Here is a 22925-nt window from a genome sequence, read left to right on the forward strand (position 1 = left end):
GAGTCTCACGCATTGCTCCCGCTGAGGGACCACAGACCTGGGTGGGCATCAGGTCCAGTTGCTTGGCTGGTGAGGTGGGCTGCTTGAACTAAGGGGCCAACTGAGGGAACGAGGGAGGGAGTGTGGGGGCCTAAATGGGTAGCTGGTGGGGGTGAGGTCGGCTTAAGGGGTCGTGGGGAATGAGGCAGATATGGGTCAGTGTTTGCCCAGCTGTCCCCTGGGCAGTTGAAAAGGAAGTTACTGGATAGAGATGGTTATGTTTGTGGAGATGGGTGTGACATGTCATTTAATTGTGTTTTTATTGTGGCCAAAGGTGGCTGGACACAGTTGGGGAGTGATATAAATTGTGTGTATTATAGCTACTGAAGGTTCCATCCTGTACTTTGAGCTGCAATTATTAGTTTAGGGCCAGAAGACCAAAATAATGACCCAAAATATTATTTTATTTTTATTTTATTTTATTTTATTCTTCACTTATGGGAAGGTTTAATATTCCTTAAATAAGTAAAAAACAAAAGCAATAGTCAATGGTGCACTTACTAGCTTTTGGCTGCAGTTGAAAGCGGGGACCATAAGATGTTTTTGAAAGCTCCAAAAACAAAAACAAGTGAACCTTTGGACTTTGATCATTTTGTTACTTATACATAAAATCATAGTCCCTACTTGATCAGTAACACCATTAAAATGCTCCACTGTCAAGCTGATAATATGTTAGTGATGGGTTTACAGCTTGTTGCGCTGCCTCCAAGAAGAACTCAGTTAATGCAGGTTTTAGTTGTTCGTTGTGTCTCATTTGAATTCTGTCATCTCTGCTTCACCTTGAAGTTATAGTTCATGCACTGTAATAAGATTAAATTAGTAACTAAAGGAGCCATTGGTTGCTTATTGCTTGTCTCTTGGCTTAATATGTGGCTGTTGTGTCCTCTGCTCTCATTTTCTTCTTCCCTCAAACATCTGCGGTCACTATAATCCTGTCAAATCTGACCTCCATTATGCTCCCACCCTCTCTGCTTCTCAGGAGTCCCGGGAGAATTTGTTTCCACTTGTTCATCTGCTTTACCAAATCCTGTGAAACCTGCATGCAACATACAGATCTTTCACCGTGTATCAAACACTGACAAATGTATTAGATTTCTTAAGATTTAGATTTTTTTGAACTGTATGTCACAGTTTAATTTGGTCATTAAGTTCGAGGCAATTAAGCAAACAGTGGACATACTCCATTAACACTTAACAAATTTCTTTTTTTTTTCTTTTTTTTTTTTTTTTGCTAAGCATCTACTATTGAAGCAAGTTACAGTCTCAGAACTCACATTTTTGATCCTCTTGGGTCAAGGTTCAGCCCTTTCATGTACAAGGTGTTTGATTCAAGCTTTAGGACCAGAAACACACCAATATGAAGCTACCGAGCTTGTTTTATTGACAACAGAAACGTATAAAAATGAGAACTGGCCTGAGGGGCCACTTTAATCCCGTGGTTGTACTCTAAGATTAGATCATGTGAAATGATTGCATTGCTCTCAAATTGCATCATCACCCTCAGGATGAAGGATAGTCGGCCTAATGGATGGACCTACTTCTGCACTGAAACACAGGACCCCATTTCCAAGCTTCATGTGAAAAAGGGTCAGATTGAGGTGGAGAGATGGGTGGCTCGGTGGTCACAGGTGGAGGTCACCATGGCTGCTGATTTGTCTTATCAAATCAGCGAGCTGGTGTGGAAGCAAGGTGAAGGTCAGGAAAGCTGCGGCTGCTGTTGCTGCCCCGACCCACCACCACCCCCCACCGCCCCATTCACCAACGTCAACATCACCATCACCACCACCACCACTACGTTCCTCTGGTCAATGTCCTTCTTTACCATTGACAGCTCACTCAATAACCATTATTCTCAACTGGACATGAAGTGGGTGGACCCCGCTGTGCCGCTAATTGCACGATCAATAGGTGACCATAAAATACCTGTGAGCTCACCAGAGGGATCTATTAGTATAAAGACTGTAACACTAACTGAATCACAGCACATAATGATATTAAGAGGGCAGCAACTACAAGAATAACGCATATTATTATTGATTTATAGGCTCCATGCTTTATCATATCATTTTCTATCATTCCACCATTTTCATACAAAATTCTAAATTGCATTTTGGTCTAAAAATCATTTTTCTGACTCCATGTTATTATGAATCATTGCACCTGACTGGCCTTTGTCCGATCATTGTAGCCATTACAGAGACTCTTTACGATGGCTTTTCCTTTGTTGTGTCAGCCTATAGGCACCATGCTATCGGTCTGCATGCTTGGTAATGTATGGATGACGAAACACACACACACACACACACACACACACACACACACACACACACACACACACACACACACACACAGAGCACTGAAAATGTGGAAACACCAAAATTCTCTCAATGCACAGGAAAGAAAACCATTGCCACCTAATGGTCAGATACAGTCAATGCAGCAAGAGTTCACCTCAAATCTACCCAATGAGGTGCACTTTTATTGAGCTGTATGAAATATATATACAAACAAAAAACAAAAACAACCATAGACAAAAGAAATCCTGTATCTCCATTGTCTAGTGTCCTTATAGAGCTGAAGTTCTCTGTTCATTGTCACTGTCCAGGAATGTACAAAGAGTATGATTGAAAAGGCAGTTCAAATAAACAGTAGCCAGAGGACTACATAAATAAACATACACTCCTTAGTTGCAACCGTCCATTTGTTTCTGACAAAATCAATAAAAACGATAAAGGGACCTCAGATCTTAATAAAATTACAATATGGGTCAAATGAGGAGCACCTCAAAATAAAGACAGAAACCGTGTCATTGAGCCACCTCTTAAAATGAGGAGACAACGTAGATTTCCATTCTCTCAAAGTAATTCTTTTAGCTCTAACCATACAAAAAATTTAGGCGGCTGTGTAAAGAGGGCTTTCAGAACAACCCATAACAACAAGAACACAATCTGGGTTGATTTGTTTCCCAATAATGACACAAAGCAATTGAAATATTTACTTCCAAAATTTTTTTAAATTTAGGGCAAGATCAGAAACAATGAGTCAGGGTTCCCTTACCTGCCTCACATTTGTCACAAATAGTTGTACACTTCGATCCTATGCTGTGTCTGGGGTCCTGGAGGCCCTGGGCTGTCTTTATTCACTCACAGATTACACTTAACACTGTTTTCATACCTCTATATTTTCATGACTTTTCCTAGTTAGAAGAGATTTTGAACTGATATTATCAACATAAAATGATACAAAACATGGTTAAGTACCGTGGATCTCTATATCTTTTATTGGTGTTAATACAATAGCAGCACAACCCCTCTCAGATCCTAAACAATAAGTATTTCTGGATTTTTGCTCTTGGAGTTTTTTAAGAAGGTACTGGATCTATGTGGAGTCTAATTGGTCCCAAACTTGAGTAAAGTCACTATGTAAGATAAATTGTACATCTTTGTCGGTAAATGACTTTTTGGCAAACATTCCTTCCTTTCTTATCCTTATTTGGAGTAACAATGGCATGTTATGCTCATTTCTGAATGTACCTTTCATCAAATGTGCAAGTCTAGTCTGTAGCAAACAATCAGTCACCATTGAAATAGTTTTGTACAAATCTGGTTTTAATGAGGTCAGAAAAAAAAAAAACCCCGTAATGACAGATTTTTTTGAGCAACAGAAACAAGCTGTAAACTAATATATTATCAACTGTTATCAGTTGATATGGAAATCATTTAGCAAACAGTTGCTTATTTTACACACCCAGCAGTTTTAAAGCAACATTGTCATTCATATGGAGTCTTGTTTCTGGCCACCTGATGAATGCAAGTCAAATATTTAATCTGTTTTAGCTCTGTTTTTGTTCTCCACCAGCTCCTAAAGGAAATATGTGGCTCTAGCTGCTAAATGATCTACAATGTTAGCAAGCTAGTGGCTAACTGTGTGAGCTTCACTAAAACGCTTAATTAGTTTTACACATAAAGCACTGGAGTTTGTGGGACCTCAAACTAAAGTAAAGTCATTATCAACATAAGCATTAAGTAAACCCATCATTTTCTATTTAGCCGAGGTCACAAAAACTATAAGTCTTCGTAAACTCTAAAATTCCTTTCATCTTGATTTGGCAGTTTGGTGTAGTGCTATGCAATGGGATCATCCCTCCACACAGTCTAGACATACATGTATATACATACGTATGTCTGTGTGTGCGTGCATGTATTGAACCCCAGAGGACGGGAGCATCCAGGTCGTCAGGGTGGTGATTGACTGTCTTGCTGAGTATTGCTGACGAGGATGTAGTTTTTTTTTTTACTATGTCAATACAAACAGACCTGTATCTCACTGACGAGACGGACAATACACACACACACACACACATGCGCACACACACACGATCCAATTGCAGCAACCATAAACCTTCACAGTGCAATCAGTCATCTGGCGCTGCACATTGCTGTGTACAGTAAACCCAGTAGCAATAAGGCTGTTAGAGAGACACACACTTTCTCTTCCCAGTACATTTGTCTTTGTCACAACATTTAATATCCCTGCAGTTTCTTCTTCTGCTTGCAGTCTGCAGTGTTTCACTCAGGCTTTGAGGTGATCAGTTTGGACGAATGTGTCCAGAAGCTCCTCCATCCAATCAATATCTGGGGATTTGTCAACACTCCCCTGAGAAGCTGCTTGACGTCCCCCTGCCCCCACTCTGCATCCGCTCTGAATCCCCCCCCCCCATTACCTGTAACCTGCAGACACTTCTTCAGAGCTACACCATGAACCGACTCGGTGTTGTTATCGATTTGGTGCTAATGTGGTTTAGAGCAATACTGTAACATTGGTTTTGGCTGCCACAGCAGGCGTTTCCTCATGGTGGAGTGGATAAACTCTCACCATCATGAAAAGATTTAAATCTAGTTTCATGATCCTGTTTATTACATTTGATGGGAATTCAGCAGCTGGTGATGTCTTTGATTGCACCGAAAGTGATGGAAACTGACAAAGAAGAAAATGACACAGAACAATTTCTTTTTGTTCTTTCTTTCTTTTTCTCTTTTTTCTTTGCCCTAACTTTTTAATCCTCCCCTCCACTCCCTCACATACACGCATTTACACATATAGTGCTAACCCCAAGCACATACAACACCTCACCTACCCACACATTTTATCTTACACTTCATTAGCTCAACTTGTACCCACCAACACCTTTACTGTAGCTATATTTTTATCATAAATTGATTTTGTCTTAATGTCTGTAGGCTGTGACACATCCATCATTGTCTAAGTCTGTCATGTCTTTTGTATTGTAATACTACATCAAAAAAATTGTTTGTCTTCCGGTTGTTTATTGAACACACTCCACCTGTTTCCCCTAAGGTTGTTCAAATCGTGTTATTCCACTCTGTTTGACACTATCATAATGTTTACATTCTGTACAGCTTGTTCCAGCTCTTTATTGAGGCTTTGTCATGTTTACACTGAAACCCAGTATATTTTTATGGCTGCTCAAACTGAAATATACAAGATGTTTCCAGCACCAGTTTACACACATTTACCCAATAAACAACACACAATACCCATGAGCCAACGGCCGCTGTTGCTATGGAGAAGAAATCAATCAGAGCAGGAGCAAATTGCTACAATGCTGCAGTTGGTTCAGAGACCTAAAATTGAAAAGTAAACTGACTTAAGTTACAGGCTGTTTTTTTTTTTTTTGTTTGTTTTTTTTTCTTAAAAGAAAACTCAACACCATCATCTTTAGCCCTTTTCTGCCATTATTGACTTACATAAGAGAATTTAAGCTTGGTGATTGGATGTTTGTTTCTTGCCAAAATGCTTCTTGTGAGTCGTGTCTAACCTCTACCTCAAAGCTTTTATACACACAGGCTTGTACCTTTGACCTCTTGTCAAAGAAAACACATACTTGTTACACTGATTATTCAACCAGGAGAGTTTGATACTGACCCAAGTCGTAGAAGTGTGAGTCACGCAACATCTTCTATGGGAAAAATGAATTCATTTTTTTTACTAATCTCCACACAGTTGTCGTACTGGTGGTTGCAGGCTGGATGATCTGCTGCCTTTTTACAGCTGTCTCTGCCCTGGTAGGCAGTTCCCTCCTGCACCCCCTGCATCTCTCACTGTGGGGGACACTAAGGTCAATCTGGGTGTCACAGTAACAAGAAACCTTTTTCCACATGCACACATTCATCTCCTCTCTCTCTTACACACCACACAATCACATAGGATACCTTCTCAGTTCCTCTAAACTAAATAAGTCAGCTACTGGGAGTAATTGAATGATAGCATATACAAACATTTATGCGCAAATGCAATTAAGCATACTGGATGTCTGTGCGTGCATGAGTGTTTTCGAGGGGGGTGATATGTGCATTCAAAAAAAGGGGAGTGAATTTCAATAATGAGCATATGAATATGTTGAGTTGTGCAAGGAAAAGCAATTGTCCCTTCCCTCACATCAGTTACAATCACACTGAAGGTCCTCCACCTTTATTCAATTATCATAACTATCTCCTATCATTTACATACACACACATATCTTGAATAATTCATTATGCATAACATTGGCAGCACTGTTCATATGGAGATGGAAAGGCAGGAAAATGGGAATTCAAAGCTTCATCGGCTGATTCCACTTGTTAATTCTCAGTGTGCATAATTGCGTATATGCTTCTGCAACAAAGAGCAGCAAGTCCTGCTCACATTGAAATGCCTAAAGCATTTTGTTTTCCACCAAAAATGATGAATGATTAAAGTCATTTGAGTGTAAATAATGTCATAGCAAACTGCGCATGTAATTATTGTGTTTTCATTTAGCATAATGAGTATTTTGCAGTCGCGTATTTTAGAAAGAGATTAAATCCTCTCAGGAGGACTGTGTGAGGATTTATTTTCTTTGACCTCATCACCATGTTTTTTTGTCCCTACTTCTGCTGCTTCTTGTTTCTCCATCCCTCTCTCACCTTGACATTAAATGCAATTAAGGGGAAGCACTGACTATTCTTGTAAAAAAGAGAGAGAGAGAGAGACTTTATCGTACTGTTGCATGTGGCAGTCCCACGCACTATAGAGGGATGGGTTTGTTGTCCACTGATTTAGTTCGCATCACTGTTCCTCAGGGCTGAGCACAGTTGGATGCAACAATATCACATAGTCCTCCATCCTCCCAGCTTTGATATGAGAAATATGCTGATGTTTTCCATCGCGGTAGTGTTTTTCAAATTTGCATTTCAATAGCTGAGATGCCTCATGTAGTTTCAGGAGAGATAATGCCTGTCAAGCACTTGGCAATAACGCTGAATGAGGGAGTCTTCCTCTTCTGGTTTTTCACTCAGGTTTTGAATACAGACACTTAACTGTCAGAGTAGATTCAGCAGCTGGAGACACGTCCTCGGATTGTCTGCCGGTGCTCAGTATGTATGAGCATACATACAAGTCCTCAATTAGTCACTAATTCTTCACATGCTAGATGAGCATTGATTTGAATATGACCGTGCAATGAAACAAATGTGTGTCTGTGTGTTTTTTTATGAGCTTCACTGTCTTCTTTCAGCTGCTGTAATCTTCGTTGTTCCTAAACACCTGCATCACTGACAAAGAGGAACATACGCAACAGTGTCTCCTAGAAATTCTCTTTATACATCAATAATTTGTTTTGCTCGATACGCTTTGAGGGGAAAATAAACGCTGCCAGGTTGATGTTCAGTTACAATGTTTTTCAGAGGACAGGTACGGTCTTAAGGAGGTGTCAAGTCACAGATGAATTTTTAGATATTTAGTCAAGGCTGTGATCTTTGTCTCCATTAACCCAGTGTCTAAAAAACACAACACACTTAACAAAACATTGGATGTAACAGTGGATATTGTAGGAAAACAATTGAAACATGTCAGATAATGTTTAGCAAATATGTTGTGCATAAACATCTTGTGACTTCAAAAAGAACTGTTTGACATTTTGGGAGATATGTTTTTTGCCGAAAGCTGAGTAAGAAGATTGATACCACACATCGCTGAACAGTAAATGCAAAGCTATTGCTTTATAGACACTTAGCTTAGCACAAAGCCTGGACACATGGGGAACCAACTGGCTCTGTCTGAGGGTAAAACAGAAGTTGCCTGAAAACGACACACTGCAATGTTTCAGGGGTTATCTGCTGTCATCAGAGCATGAAATGAAGAACTGCCGTGGCTTTGTTTTCATTGAAACATGTCTCTACAGCAACACTGTGGATATTGCAGGCTAACAGTCTACATGCAGGAGCTGCACAGCGGCATCTGCAAGCAACACCTCGGCAGATTTTTCATCAGCCCTAGCTTAAGTCATGCAAATTCAAAAACAGTTTTTCTGAAATTCTTCCAGCATTTTGCAAGTTTGCTACAAGAAAAGACAATAAACTGGACATTGTTTATTTTTTTGTGTTTGTACATGTTGTTAATTTGTTTTCTTTTACAATTGTTTTTGTACCTACAATGTTTATTGGTTTGCACTCGTCCAATGTCTATTCTATTTTTCACTGAGGTCCGTGAATAATGACATTTCGTTTCCCAGGATGTGTGTATGCATATGTATTATGTAATGTGAAATGACAATGAACCTGAAACATTGCAGTTTGAATTTAAAGGAAATATAGTGCATTTCACAAAATGTAGAACTATTCCTTTAAAAACATTTCCTAATCATGTTGATAAAAAACTAATGTATGCGGCAAAACTTTTCCCTGCATAATGTTATATTTGCTGTTGCAAATTAGTTATGTAAAAATGTAATTTGTTGATACTGGGTTGCCATATGAGGTCTAAGGTAGTTGTATATCTCACTGTCTCATGGTCACAACTAATTGAAGAAGATAAGTGCTTGAGTGAACCAGAGATGAGAGGCAAGCACTCAACACTGATGGAGCACAGAGAGGAAAGATGAGAGAAGTTTATTTCTATAGCGCTTTCAAACACAGGGCAATTCAAAGTGCTCTACAGAGGCATAAGACATTGAGACGACATTAAGACTGCACGTAAAAGACAATGAAAACAAGGCTATTCAAAGTGCTTTTTGAGAGGCATAGATTAATTAAAAACATTAAGACATTAAGAAGGCATTTAAATTGCAGTCGGGTTATTATTGTCTGTTGAAGGTCTGCTGAAGGTCAGTGCATGGCTGAGCAACAGACCTGTTCTCCCTCTTTCTCCTCCTCCTTCCCTCCATCTCTCCCCTCCCCCACCCCAAGAGTAATGTCATTCAGTCTCATGCGTCCCTGCTGACGGACTAGCTGTCCCCTCCTGACTTCCATCGAATGGCCAGCATGCTGCCTATGAACAGGACACCGCTCAGATCAATTCACCTTCTGCCCTTCATCTGAACCACTCAGACACTAATCAAAGAAGAGGAGGAGCCTCGTCATCAAGCACTGCACAGAAAGCTGGTATGTTTTACAAGGTGCTCAGCCCCAAAGTGTCATTTATCAAATAAAAGCACTGGAGAATTTAATTTGACTTTTCAGACTACGAAACACAAATATTGCAGTCTCTTTTAATGAGGTGTCGGGGATATTCTTCAATGTATGCTGCTTTAATGGTGCGCCTGGGACCAATTACAGTGTCACTATCACAGCCCATCATTCACTCATCATTTCTCAGTCACATCAAATTCATTCTTTCTCTCAGAGGATCTCGATAAAAATGGCTATCAGTGTCAATTTACAGTCTCATTCTTTTTAAAACAAGATTTTCTGAGCTATAAAACTGATAAAACTTTTATTCTGCCCTATTAAATAGACCTTGCTGTGTGTGTATAGTGTAAAAATCTTTATTCCTGATGGTTTCTTCAAGGCCAGCAAAGGTCACTTTATCAGTCTCTAAGGTAATAAAGAAGGATCTTACAAACTGTGGCCTCTGACAATTGGAAAACCATCATGATCAATTGATCAGTACAGTCCAGGGAATATAACCTTGTTGTAGAATCGATTGGCCCAGACCAGAGAAATTGACCAAACTAATTTTGGCCCCTTGACTGCTGAGTTGCAAAACCCACTTAAAATCAATTAGAAAAATTAAAAGCCAACAAAACAAAGGTGAAAGAGCCACACTGATTAATTATGTTCTCAATTTCCATAACTATCTTTAATGGCAGGTCGGTCAGGATCCTCGTTAAGTAATCATGGTACTTGGCCGCCTGACACATGCACCTGTGATGATGGACTGATTTATCCACCTACACAGCCGGGAGGAATCCTCTTGTAATGTTCTTCCTGAGAGGAGGAACCATCTGATGTGCCCTGCTGATGGATTGACAGATGGCTTGAAAAACTGGGGCAGACAGATCGCAGGAGAGAAAAATGTGGAAAAGGTAGGAAACAAACGATACGGAAAGACGAACAGAAAAGAACAGGAAAGGCAAAGTGTAAGTGACAGCAAAAGATGTGAAGCTGCTCTATAGTAATGAAGTGATTTGTAAATTGTGTGCTGTGTGTGTTGTTGTGTTGGTGTGTGTGTTTGCCCACAGTTTGACAAGGTGTGTCAGTAAAAAAATCTGTAAATACGTGCAGCAGAAAAGATATTATGCAAACAAGATTCCTTTCTGATCTGCTTATAGTTTTCTGTAAGCATATTTCAATTTAATGAAGAAAGATTGTGTTTGTTGACGTGGACGGGTGACAGTCAGACCTTCCTCAGAGCAAGGTGAGGTTGAGGTAGGAAGAGTAAGTTAGTGAGCATGAACAGTTAATTTATGTAAGGTGAGGCAAGGCAATTTCATCTACAGTGTATAGCACATGTCATTAAAGGTAACTTAATGTATTTATATTAAAATGTACCAAAAGTAACCCAAATCACCCACTGTAGGTGTGAGTCATGGTTAAGCATCAATACCACGATAGCTAATTCTAGTTTTGAGTATTGGAACTGGCACCAATACCAAAAAACACAGAGCACTGTTGTACACTTTACTTTGGTTTCCTCTTTTAATAAACAATAATGTTGCGATAACTGTTGCAGATACATAACTGCTGAGCTTTGACAGCATAATTCTTCCCAAGTTTGTACTTAACGTGTATGAGTACAGTAAGTACCAATATGTACTGTTCATCTAAGTACAAGGGAATGAGATGTGAGGTTAAAAAACACGAGGGGAACAATCTGGGAATTGAAGAAGAATTTATACTGCAGGTATCTTTAGCTCATATGAAGGAGGGCAGTGTGACCATTTTTGAGCAACAAAGCTGGAAGTTTTGGGGAAGATGGGGTAATGAGTTCTGCAGATGTGATTTATTTCAAATTACAACAGAGTATGTTGAAAAACTGCATTGACATTCATCCATCCCCTTTCTTACTCAGCAGGTCTTTTCTAACTATAATACATCTTAAAACAATTTCATCTTGTATCCAAAGCTGAGCAGACCGGATGCCAAACCGAGGCAGCAACTTTACAAATGTCTCTATAGCATCCTCCAACAGCAGAGGACAGTGTCAGCTGCCACTCACTTCACCAGCAAACACTGATGGTGGAAGCTCTTTGTGTCCTCTGTGCAGCTCTCAAGGTTGTACCCTATAATATTAGAATAGTTACCTGTTTAAAATAGAGTATAAGTTTTCTTACAGTATAAACCATACCACACTCTGTACTACTAGAATATAGGAACCCGAATACCCACAGTATTTTTAAGTTCCCAGATGGTTGCCCTCATCTTGTTCTCTTGTGCCTACATGTACTGTTTGTATTAGTATGTATCTACTGGCACATTAGTACAAAAAAGTTAAACCGGGAAGAATTACCCTGTACATTGTGGGCTGTATTTTAAAACGTCACCATTAACCTTTTAAAAAATGACTGTACAGGCTGAGGTCTGTACTCAACTGAACATAACAGCTTGGACCAGGAACAGACTGAACGTGCTACTTAGCTAAAGATAGTTTGAGTCAGCGCTGAGTGTTGCAGCGGTATGAGCGGGGATGTGACTGCACAAACACACAAGAAAACTGGAAGAGCTACACAGTCAGATGATTGCAAATCTCTGAACTGAACTCAATAAAACACAGTGATTACATCATTAGCTAGAAGCATTAATACAATATTTTTAATTTACCTTTAAAACCATCCTGATTGAGCAATTGGCAGGGAATGATAAAAAGAAATGCTTATGGTTTGTCAAATCATTTGATGGCAATGAAAATAGTACCCTTTTAATTAGTACATTGATTCACTTTTAATAATTAATATATTGACACTGGTCATTCAGGCTGTGATATTGGACTGAGACCAAATTTTGTGCTAATTCTAAGTAGAGCTATAAAACCAGCTCCTGATGATCCTGGTCAGATTAGGTTGTGAGGAGAAGAGAATTTTGAAGTTGATTCTGCATTGAGCTGTGAGCCAGTGAAGAAGTTTAATTACTGGGGTAATCGAGCTGGAGCATCCCTATTGTTTGTTTGAGTAATCAAGAGAACAGAGTATCACAGCATAACCTGGTGGAGATGAATACATGAGGCAGGCTCTCAGAATCAGTTTGAGATACAAACCACCCAGACATTTTTCATTTGTTTGTACAAGCCAATCAAATTCAGCCAAACAGAAAAAATTTAAATCAACTGCGTGCAACTGTGATGGCATAATATTAGCAAGATGAGTGTCTGTAAACAATGCACTGTAAACAATGTATAATTGATGGACCTACTGAAACATTAATGCAGCATTTGCTTTTGTTTTTCTTTCTACAGACAGCTTCCTTGCTCTTGTCAGGCAGCGTTTGACTTCTACTGAACACCATTTGATCAAGAAGACAAACTCATGTCATGAAGTGGGGCTCCGCTTCAGTGATAAGAGAGTTCAAATGGAAAAAAACTAGAGAGAGTGTAAGAGGCTAAGGGGCAGTGGCAGTGTGAGGAGATGAACATGGGGAAGAAAGAGCTTCTATATAGGAGATAAAAAAGGGAAGAGAGAATGGAGGTCAGAGGGGTGAGAGTAAGTGAGAATTAGAGGCTGTGGTTGGTTGAGGCCGGTGTCCACACTGCAGTCAGGTCAGACCGTGGCTGCTGGGCTGCTGGGCAGTCAATCAGTCCTTATTGTGCATGGCCAATCCACAGGCACAAGGACAAAATGAAAAGCTTTGAAAGTAATCTCCAAGATAATGGACTCCTGCTCTATCCAGAGGTGGATCAATGCTGGGTTGGACCTGGCAGCCCAGAAGAGAGACAGTTTCCTTCTTCATCTGCTAGAGGTGGAGCCACTTGCATCTTAACCTCATCCATTATCGAGACTAGCACAGGGCAAGCACAGTCCATCTCCGTCTATGATTTTACTGCCAGTCTGTACTTCATCCTTTCTCTCTACTCCATGCTGCCTCTCTCTGTCGCACAGCAAAGATAGATGGAAAGAGTGTAAAAGAGGGTCACCCACTCCCTTATGAGAGTTCATTATCTTACACGCTGAGGGAGGAAGAGACACAGAGACGTGTTCTCTGGGGATCCCATCCACAGTGGGGAATTTCTCCAAGCTCTAAAGAGGGGCAGGAGGGATGCTGGTCCAAAAAAAAAATGCAGGTCAAGAGTGTCAGACACAAAAGACAACAGAGCATTCATAGCAGGCAGACACTTCCACAATGCCAGAGAGGAAAGAGAAGTGTACTTTATTGTACCAGCAACTGTTCCAATGTTATGGAAATGCACGTTTAAAAAGGTGAATTGTTGGCTTTGTGTGTCCAATGGTGGAGCTTTGTTGTCCTCGCTAACACACACTTAAACTAAGCAGGAGCAAAGTTGATCTCCCTGTGTATGTGTGTGCGCGATGAGTGTTACAGCATGCGTGCCTGCTAGGAAACTGTGAGTTGGTGAATGTGTACAGACCTCTGTTTGTCCCCTATCGGTATGCTGTCAATTGTCAGACTGGAAGCTGCTCTTTCAAATCAGCAACAAAAGGCTCTTTCCCAAATGTTCACTCTCTGCAGATACACGGCTTTCCTCTTGAATGAAGCAAAGCCAGTAGTGTAAAGACAAAATGTGAATAAACGGGGGAACACAAAAAAAGGATTTATCAACTCATGTAGGCAGAACTATCTCAAGAGGTGTTAAGAAAGAGTGAGATCCAGAGAGAGGTGTTGAGGGGGGTGGGGGTGTGTGGAAAGAAAGAGCACCACTGTAAGTAGAGAGGGGAAATGTTCCCATAGCCACTGTCGTTATTTCTTCCCACCTGGACGGTTATTATGTTTTGGAGAGGAGTTCTGGCTGCGTCCCTTGTGGTCGCTGCTACAGTGTGACCCAGTCCAGATGGCCTCTTCTCTTTCTCCTGTGTGTGTGCTGCACACTGCTGGGACTGTGACAGACGCACAGCATAGCATAACGGCCCGCAGGGAGGATAGAAAGAAGAAAGTGACGTATTTACAGACAGATTAACGGAAAAACCTGATTAAATGAGATGGGAAGCAAAACAAAGGCTCATGTTTTCGCACAGGCCACGAGTGAATGGTCAGTGAAATGATGTGAATCATACCCACCTATGGGAGATTTGGACCAACATGTTAAATAGCATCCTGCACCACCATCATCAAAACACCAAATCCAGAAATATTTTTTGGGAAAATGATGCTCATCCCTCCAGTGGAGCTCCAGAGACATATAGTATCTATGCCAAGAAGCACTGACTTCACATTGTTCCCTTCATTCGTGTGCTTTTGTTATGCCCTGAAAAGGTAGAGAATCAATAAAGATGTCTCCACACAGTTACCTCTCTGGCATCTTTATCAAGAATATATTGTTCAACATAAAAACAAGTTAACATTGAAACAAGAGAATTACCATGTTCATAACAAGTCTGTTTTCACTGTAATTGTCTATTTGTGTTCCATTACAGCTCCTATACACAAAACGTGCAAAATGTGACTAGTCCAGTGAACTTCATTCATTACTTTCCCATATAAACACCAAAATCAGCACACACATTTCCCATGAGGGCTGACAGGTAAGAGATTCTTTCTACTATAAACTATATTATTTATACAAGATATCCTACTTTTAACATTTATATAAACTTCAGTCTATCACTCTTTACTGTTAAAAGCTCAAAACATATCCAGACTTTCTGCCTCTAGTTGTTCCTCCATCAGAGGTGGAACTTGAGTGTCACTTGGCTGATTCAGTTCAGTTCAAAGATTTGACCTCTCTGAATATGTAGTCACTTTTTTTCTAAGCACTTCAGTTAGTACATCAGTAAATAAATGCATCACTGTTCATACTATCACAATGTTCAGTGCGTCTTCCCTTCAGTAGTTCAGTCGGTTGCATTGTTTATAATAGTAGCCACCCATTTGCATTTGAGTTATGACTTCATGACCATTTCTGTGGCTTTTGCGGTTTTTCAGCAGTGCCGTGCATAAACGCACTATATGAGCACCGTTCATCGTACGCGCTAATTTTTTAATAAAGTGAACTGAACGTGAATCTGTTTGCAACGAATGAACGCTCACACACCAGAAAGTGGCGGCCGCGAACCGAAAAGCTGTTTGCCAACTGCCAAAAAAATACCAGAAGAAGAAAAACTGCGTTTTGGTCTTACGGCTGCACGCAAGGGTTTACGGCATCCAGCATGTATCAGGTGAGCTCAGATTCCAACGTAAAAATCTCACCTTCTGGTCTGAATAAACAGCCACATTAGTGACGAATTTGAAACGACGCATCGAGTTGAAGCATCCGACTAGTCTTTTGAAATACCTGCGAGTGAAGGGTAGAAGGGTCAAGACCATGAACCAACAGCCGAAAAGTTCCTCCAGCTAACTCAAACTCACAGAAATACAGGATATACACATAAAACTTATACTTACATTGCTTTTTCTCATCTTGTAAAAGTAAAAGTCTGTTTGTGTCTTTTGTACAGTAAATCGTGTAGTTTGAGAAGCGGCTGTGATTTAAGGCTGATGAGTAGGAGGAGATTCAACTGAAAAAGAATAAATAAAAAAAACGTAAGAAGTGAACGTGTTTTGTTTTTTTTGACTGAACTTAGATCAAAGTCAAAATTGTGAGCTATGAACATGAACTAGTTCATCTTAACCTTTGTGAACTGAATTTTGAACTAGCTCTTGTAATGTGTAACTTGCTCAGCACTGTTATTCAGTCAGGTTTTAACCATATCTCCAGCTGATCTGTCCCTGATAACGTCCCTCCCTGTCACTGGTGAGGAGCTCAGAGACAATGGTGATTCAATATAGTCAGTCAGGTTTAATTGGTGTTAAAGATTTGTTTGTCTGTGCACTCAACATCTCTACCTCCATCCAAACACAGTCACGTATTTCTGTGGGTGTTGAGAAATTCAAGCCCTTTTTCATTCCCATCTTTCCTTCATCGCTCTCTCTTTCTTGTTACATGTAATGAAACACAAAATCAATCTTGCTGGGGAAAAAATGGCGTAATACAGAGCCCAGTTGACAAAGTGATCCTCAGTCAACTGCAACAACAATGACAAATAAAAAGATAAATGTTGCAGTTGTGTTATTGCTGTGGAAGATCTGAAAAAAAGAAGAGGGAAAAAAAATGAGACTTGGTGTTTAAATTCACATTCATTAAACATGATATGAATCAAAAGCTTTTTTGGAACTTACACCAAACCAAATTACACTCTAGAAATGAGTAAAAATCAAGTGATGTTTTTGACAGATGGATGACAAATTGAAGACAAAACCTGAATAACAGAGTGGAGAAACATGATGGAAACAGATTCTTTGATACAAGACACAAGCATTTGAATAATGATTGGTCACTCAAGCAGCTCGGTCTATGTACAAAATTTAACGTTCTCCTTTAATTTGATGCCCATCCTTATATACAGATTGACAGCCACAGCCCCATCATCCACTGATCTTGTCCCCACTGTTGTTTGACAGAATGCCACCCATGTCTTGTCAGGCCTGAAATGATCAAACTGACACAGGGAGCTTCATCGTTACAGCCTCTGACCGACTGACCATGAACCGCAGTGTGCCACCTGCTCCTCTCCTCACACTCCTCGCAGCTCCACTGGTGCACCCATCCAGTCTATCTAACCCTTGAACACCTTGGCCCTCCTGCAGACAGCCGGTGCCTTGCAAGTCAAGACTCATCTATTATCACTGACAGACAGGCACCACACATCACTACGCAGCCGGTAACAAGCTCCCAACAACATATGGTATCTCCTCAGTCCCTCCAGACACCTCTTTGTTCTGTAGTCACCTTACCAGCCACACCTCAGCACAGATATACTTCCTATTTTACCAAACATATATATATATTTTTTTTTCCATTTACTTTCTCAGCCATCCTTCAGTGTTTGTTCTCCATTCAATCATTTCAGGGACTTCTCTCAGCTGAAATAACTCTAGGATATACTAAGGTTTCATAGTTAGCACCTTGCACTTTACACCTAATACTGTAATTTGTAATGCTGTGCAGTATGTCATTATTACAATTGTAATATTAAACAGTGTGTAATTATAAACAATGAAAAATCATTTTTCTTAGAGAGGGGTTCCACAGGGTTTTATCCTTGGCCCACTTTTTTTCAGTTCATGTATAGATATAAATAACTTACCAGAGTCATGTTGTGGTGAGACTGTCCTCTCAAGAAGGACAACAACATGAACCATTTCAGGAAGAGCCCCAACATTACATTTGTTTAATTTTCTAGTGGTCATTGTAATGATGATGGTAGGAAAGGAGGAAGTCAGGTCAACAGAGGGAGGAGGTTTGTGGTGGATGGATGGGTAAGCAAAATACCAGTCAATGTTTTTTAACCTCAACTTTAACTATGTGTTTATTTCTGTAACCATGACACCAGAGGTCCTCTAACCTTAATAGTACTAATGAGTACTCATTTTATCCCTTTCTCTAAACCATATCAAATTGTGCTTCAACCTAACCAAACCCTAGTCATAGTGTTGTTGCGTCATAAAACTGACTTGTTGGTTGTGGCCAATCCTAACTCCTAGAAATTACATCTTTACATTATATCATCTTTTGTCTGGGGTCAGGTTTAGGCAACAAGGCACTTGTATGTGTAGGGCACATGTAAATGAACACATTGTGTCTGAAGTCACTGAAATATTTCTGCATTAAACCAAACAACTATCTTTCTCTAACCTTTTCCAAGTGCTGTGAGTGTCCAAATATAGACTAACCAAAAAAGTATGTGCAGTATGTTGTCTGAACATTTTACTGATATGTTCAATATCAGTGTAATTGTGACTTGCAAAATATGTAAATTGACAACATATACGCTTAGAGATTAACCTATACAGAATTAAGACCTGAATCTGCAGCTCACCTCTACTTTCAGCAGGTTTATAGTGAGACTCAGCTCATTGTTTAGCTGTCCAGTCTGCAACTTTACTGTTTTGGTTCACTCTTTTGTGAGTGTTTTGTTAGACACTTATTTCCAGCAAAGAAGCTCTAAAAACCCATTGTTCACTTCCTGCTCAGCACCAATGTCCATTTCTACATTTCATTTCTGTTTATGTATTTTCTGTTATTTTAAAGACCCCTCTAGGAATGGGAATCGCACACAAGCTTAGACTATAAATGCTTCATTATATGGCATTCGATTATGCTATATACCTGTACCTATCCAAGTGAAATAAAATGAAAATATATATGTGTTCTATCAATACTTCTGAACAGTTGCTTTACAATTCCTTCATCTGACATAAATGCTCACTTCATCAGTGTGGTGTGCCCACCATACATTTTTTTATAAATAGCAGCTTGAGTTCTTGTCACCACTGATGTAGAAAAAGCTTTACTGTAGATACATGTTACTGTGTGGTTTAAGCACACATTGTGCTGCTACCCGTTCTTGTCTCTGTGCTGTAAATATCACAGCATATAACTGCTGAACTGCATACCATCAAGCTTTAAGCAGAAGACAATGAGGAAAAACAAATCTGCCACATAAGCTTTAATTGGGTAATTATGAAAAGCAAGATGAGAAATTTAGTGTCCCTGCTGGGAGGAGAATTGCCCATTACCTGGTGATTTTCCCAAGCATGACTATTACTTATGGCATGTAAAGACACTATGCTACAGTGACCACTTAATTACATCCATTACTCAGGACTGGGTGGCAAGTTCTCACTGGGAGAAACTCACAAATGCAGACAAGAACATACAATCACGTTTGCTCCCACGTGTTTATATTTGAAGGTGATGGTTCCCAGCCGGTTCTTATTTCCCATACCTGCACAGACTGATCAAAGCTATTTTAGAAAAGATTGAATGATTCCACAAGCTCATTTTGTTGAATGTTTAAAGAAACAAAGACATTTCTTCCTATGAAAACATTTCCGCTCACAGCTTATGCCAGTTTTGACCTTTAAAGTCGTCCATGCTAACCTTTAGAAGCCATCATGATTTAATGTGAATCTGGTCTCTAAACAGAACAGCTGGCTGGCTGAATGCATTCACTCACTGCAACCTTTTGTTTTCACCAAAGCCCCATGTTTGAGCTCTGCTGGGAGTGAAATGATTTTTTGCTTGACTGATGGATCTCATATGAACTCTCATTAGTCATGTAGGTGTTGTTGTGAGTGAAGATCCACTGCCAAATAGTGACACCTACTGGCAAAATTAAAGAGTTTGCTGTTGCCATTCTCAATTATTTTATACAATTCAGACCTCAAAGCCACCCTGTTGCAAAGGTTTAACATTACCTGAAGAAGACACTGACCTACTGGAGGGAGTTCACTTTTCTTACTACAAAAAAATCTGAGTTGAGAAGCTGCTCAACCTTAAAAGATTTACTCTGATGCTGGTGGTCTAGAAACTCATATAATATACCACATATAAGAAAATAATATATAATAGATAATCTTTTGGCAAAAACAAAAAGTAAAATGCTCAGTTAAAACTCAACAGTTTGGTTCCTGCCAACATTAGAGGCAACCAGTTACTGTTTGTAAGAAACCAGCTCATTTCTAAAAACATGCACCCCAACATCCAGCTGAATAGTGAAATCATTTGGTATTAAAAATTAATGAGAGACTTAAATGTATCACGACCTGTGTTTAATTTGTGCAGTAATTAGCATGTACTTTCTGCTTATAGTGAGATGGGTATCCTTTGGTGCTTTGGTTGAGATTGAGCTGTTGATGTGCCAATAATGTGTATGTATCCAAAGTGTTTCTCTTTCCGAAAGGAATGAATCACAAGAGGTCAACTCCTGAATTGTTTCTCTGTCCACTCACCTTTAGCCACAGACCTAAGGCCGCATTTCCAGGCCCCAAGTTTTTCACTACAGCACCACCTACCGAATTGGTTAGGGTGAAGTGTAGGGGTGGCGTTGTTTTACACACATGTTTGGAACATATTGGGTTTCCTGCACAGTAAAAAATTAGGGTCCTAGAAATCCGCTCCTAGGACTGTGGTCCTTACAGTCCTGAACCTGCAGCCTCCGGGTCTGCAGAAACATGCTACTCAGATCAAAGCAAACCCCCACTAGAGAGCAGCAGTGGCATGAGTGACCTGAAAGGAAACTAGAGTTTCAACTTTGACAAAACATGGATTTACAGAATATTAGTTCTGAGAACCTGTTCCTTGCTGTTAATAAATATCTGCAGTATTATTTGTTCATACATACCACCTGAGGTTGCTCATTTGGACAGAAGAAGACAAAAATGTGTCTGCGTGTTTGTGTGTGGTCCAGATATTACTCATGGTTTGGGGACCTAAATCGGTTTACACAGTCACAGCAAGTCCCCATGACATAAATCATTAAATTTTAAGGTGAAGACATGTTTTGAAGTTAGGATAAGGTTATGTTTAGGCAGGTAGTGGTTATGGTTAGAGTAACTTTCCTGGAAATGGATGTAAGTCAATTTCCTCTGAAGTCACGGAGAGACTGCTGTGTGTGTGTGTGTGTGTGTGTGTGTGTGTGTGTGTGCGTGTGTTTGTCAGAGCATTCAGAGTTGATGGCTTTCCCAGCCTCAATGTTTCCTGCATGCAGCATATAAATGGCTGCAAAGGAAAGTTTTTAGAATTTGCCTCCACACAGAGAGGTCACAGACTTTTCAATGAATTATGGACTGTTCAAATTTTAAGCAAAGACACATGGATGATTTCATTTCTACTATAACTGCACATCAGACACAGTTCAATCCTCATCACACACTGACAATTATCTAAACATTTGTTGCATTGGACCAATTTCAAAATCAAAGTATTCAATTTTGGAGTAGATGTTATATTCCAACAGATTGAAACTTTTAGTTTTCATGGTTTATGTAATGAATTAATTGCCAGAAACTGTTATTCAGAAGTTAAATAATGCCAAAGTAAATGAACAACTGCAAGAGCAAAATGACTAAAGGATGACAACATGTTTTTGGCACTGGGTTTTTCTTTTGTCTCAGTGGTTAAGACATGGACAGTTGTTTATTTGCTGGATCACATCCTCTCATGTCAGAGTTTTTGTGAACTGTTTCTTAAATGTCAAAATACAATACTATGAATAATAGTGTTTAATGTTTGTCAGACGACACTATCAAATGTGAGTTTGAAAGTTTTGTCTGCATGAAGAACATCTGCCAAACTCTTTTTCTTCCACAAAATTGCAGACATGGCGAATATAAAATGATAAAATTGTATTAAATTCCCCATAGATCAGCTTTTGTTAGAGCAAGTTTTTTTGTCTGAATTTAAAAAACACACACTGACTACTCCATCCAGTAGCCAAGACTGTTGCTCAGATTGCAAACAGATGTTGATCCATAAAGGACATAACAACAGACTTTATCTCTGCTGCCTGATGTTTTACATTGGGGGTTACTGCTTTGTTACAGTATGTAACACTTAGATAATCTTCCATGTGTGTTTGTGTACATCAGCATGCCAATATTATGGCCTTCAGTTTTCTAATAGACCCTAATTCAAAGCAGGCTTTAAACAGTAATTACAAGCAGAAAATCGTGTGACATAACTGTTTAATCAGAGTAAAATATGTCCTGACTTCCACAGATGAAAGCCAAGCACCAGATGTAACCATTACCAGGTCTATAAGATCTCAAGCTCTGGGAACTCAAAGTACCTAAGACTGAGTTCTTGTTTGTGCTGTGAGAGTGAATAATAATGACTGTCCAACGGGGAATATCAGTTTTCCACTGTGACTGTGGCTAGTTTGATAAGTAGTGAGTTTGATGAAGTAACTGAAGGAGATCCTAGACAGTGACATCATGTGTTTCACAAAAACATTGACCAGAAGTGATTTACCCACTGAGTTTATGGGGGTTTTGTGTGAGTTATTACTCTGTATTTCAACAAAGAGGTTTGATTTAGAAGGATAATTTTATAATGTTTTATGAATATATCAAATGTCCAACTAGTGAAGTTCTTCTTATGTAATATTATTTTAAATTACATCTGGGTGACTGGGTTCCTACATTTACATAAACTGAAGTTCACTCTAGTTGTAGTGCACTAATGTAAAAAGTTTTTAATTACAGGCATATTCTCGGCAAAATGAATGTTTAAAAAAAAGGTCTTTGTCCATGACCTATTATCTTTTATGATGAATTGTTAATACATGTAAGCAGCATTTAACTGCTGTAGATATTCAAGGTGAACCTAATTTCAACTACTTAATATACAATTGGTTTCCCAACCTAGGGTTTGTGCCTCTCCCAAGGTTCACAAAATAAATCTGAGGGGTTGTGACATCATTTAATGAGATCTGAAAAGATGAAAAAACAAAAGCTCTGATTCACAAATTTTCAAATTTTATGTTTTTTTCCTCTCTTATTTTGTGAAATTTTGGATAATTTTACCAATTTGGGCCTCAAGCAATAGTAGAATTAAACTATCAGAGTAGTTTAAAGTGGAAATCACTCTTTTGTCAAAGTGCTCACAACACATGGGGGTGTCACAAGCCGAAATGGTTGGGAACC

At 39.5% G+C, this 22925-nt stretch overlaps 1 protein-coding gene across 1 annotated transcript in view; it reads left to right on the plus strand.

The window, feature by feature from the left end:
- The first annotated feature begins 1544 nt into the window (after positions 1 to 1544).
- cilp (cartilage intermediate layer protein) overlaps positions 1545 to 22925 on the plus strand; it is a 53512-nt gene continuing 32131 nt past the window's right edge. The window contains exon 1 of the mRNA XM_022767799.1: positions 1545 to 1964. Within this exon, the coding sequence (XP_022623520.1) occupies positions 1545 to 1964 (420 nt within the window). The remainder of the gene's footprint in view (positions 1965 to 22925) is intronic.

The sequence above is a fragment of the Seriola dumerili genome, unplaced genomic scaffold (assembly GCF_002260705.1).
Source record: "Seriola dumerili isolate Sdu_G_001 unplaced genomic scaffold, Sdu_1.0 BDQW01001299.1, whole genome shotgun sequence".
In the NCBI taxonomy this organism is placed as follows: Eukaryota; Metazoa; Chordata; class Actinopteri; order Carangiformes; family Carangidae; genus Seriola; species Seriola dumerili.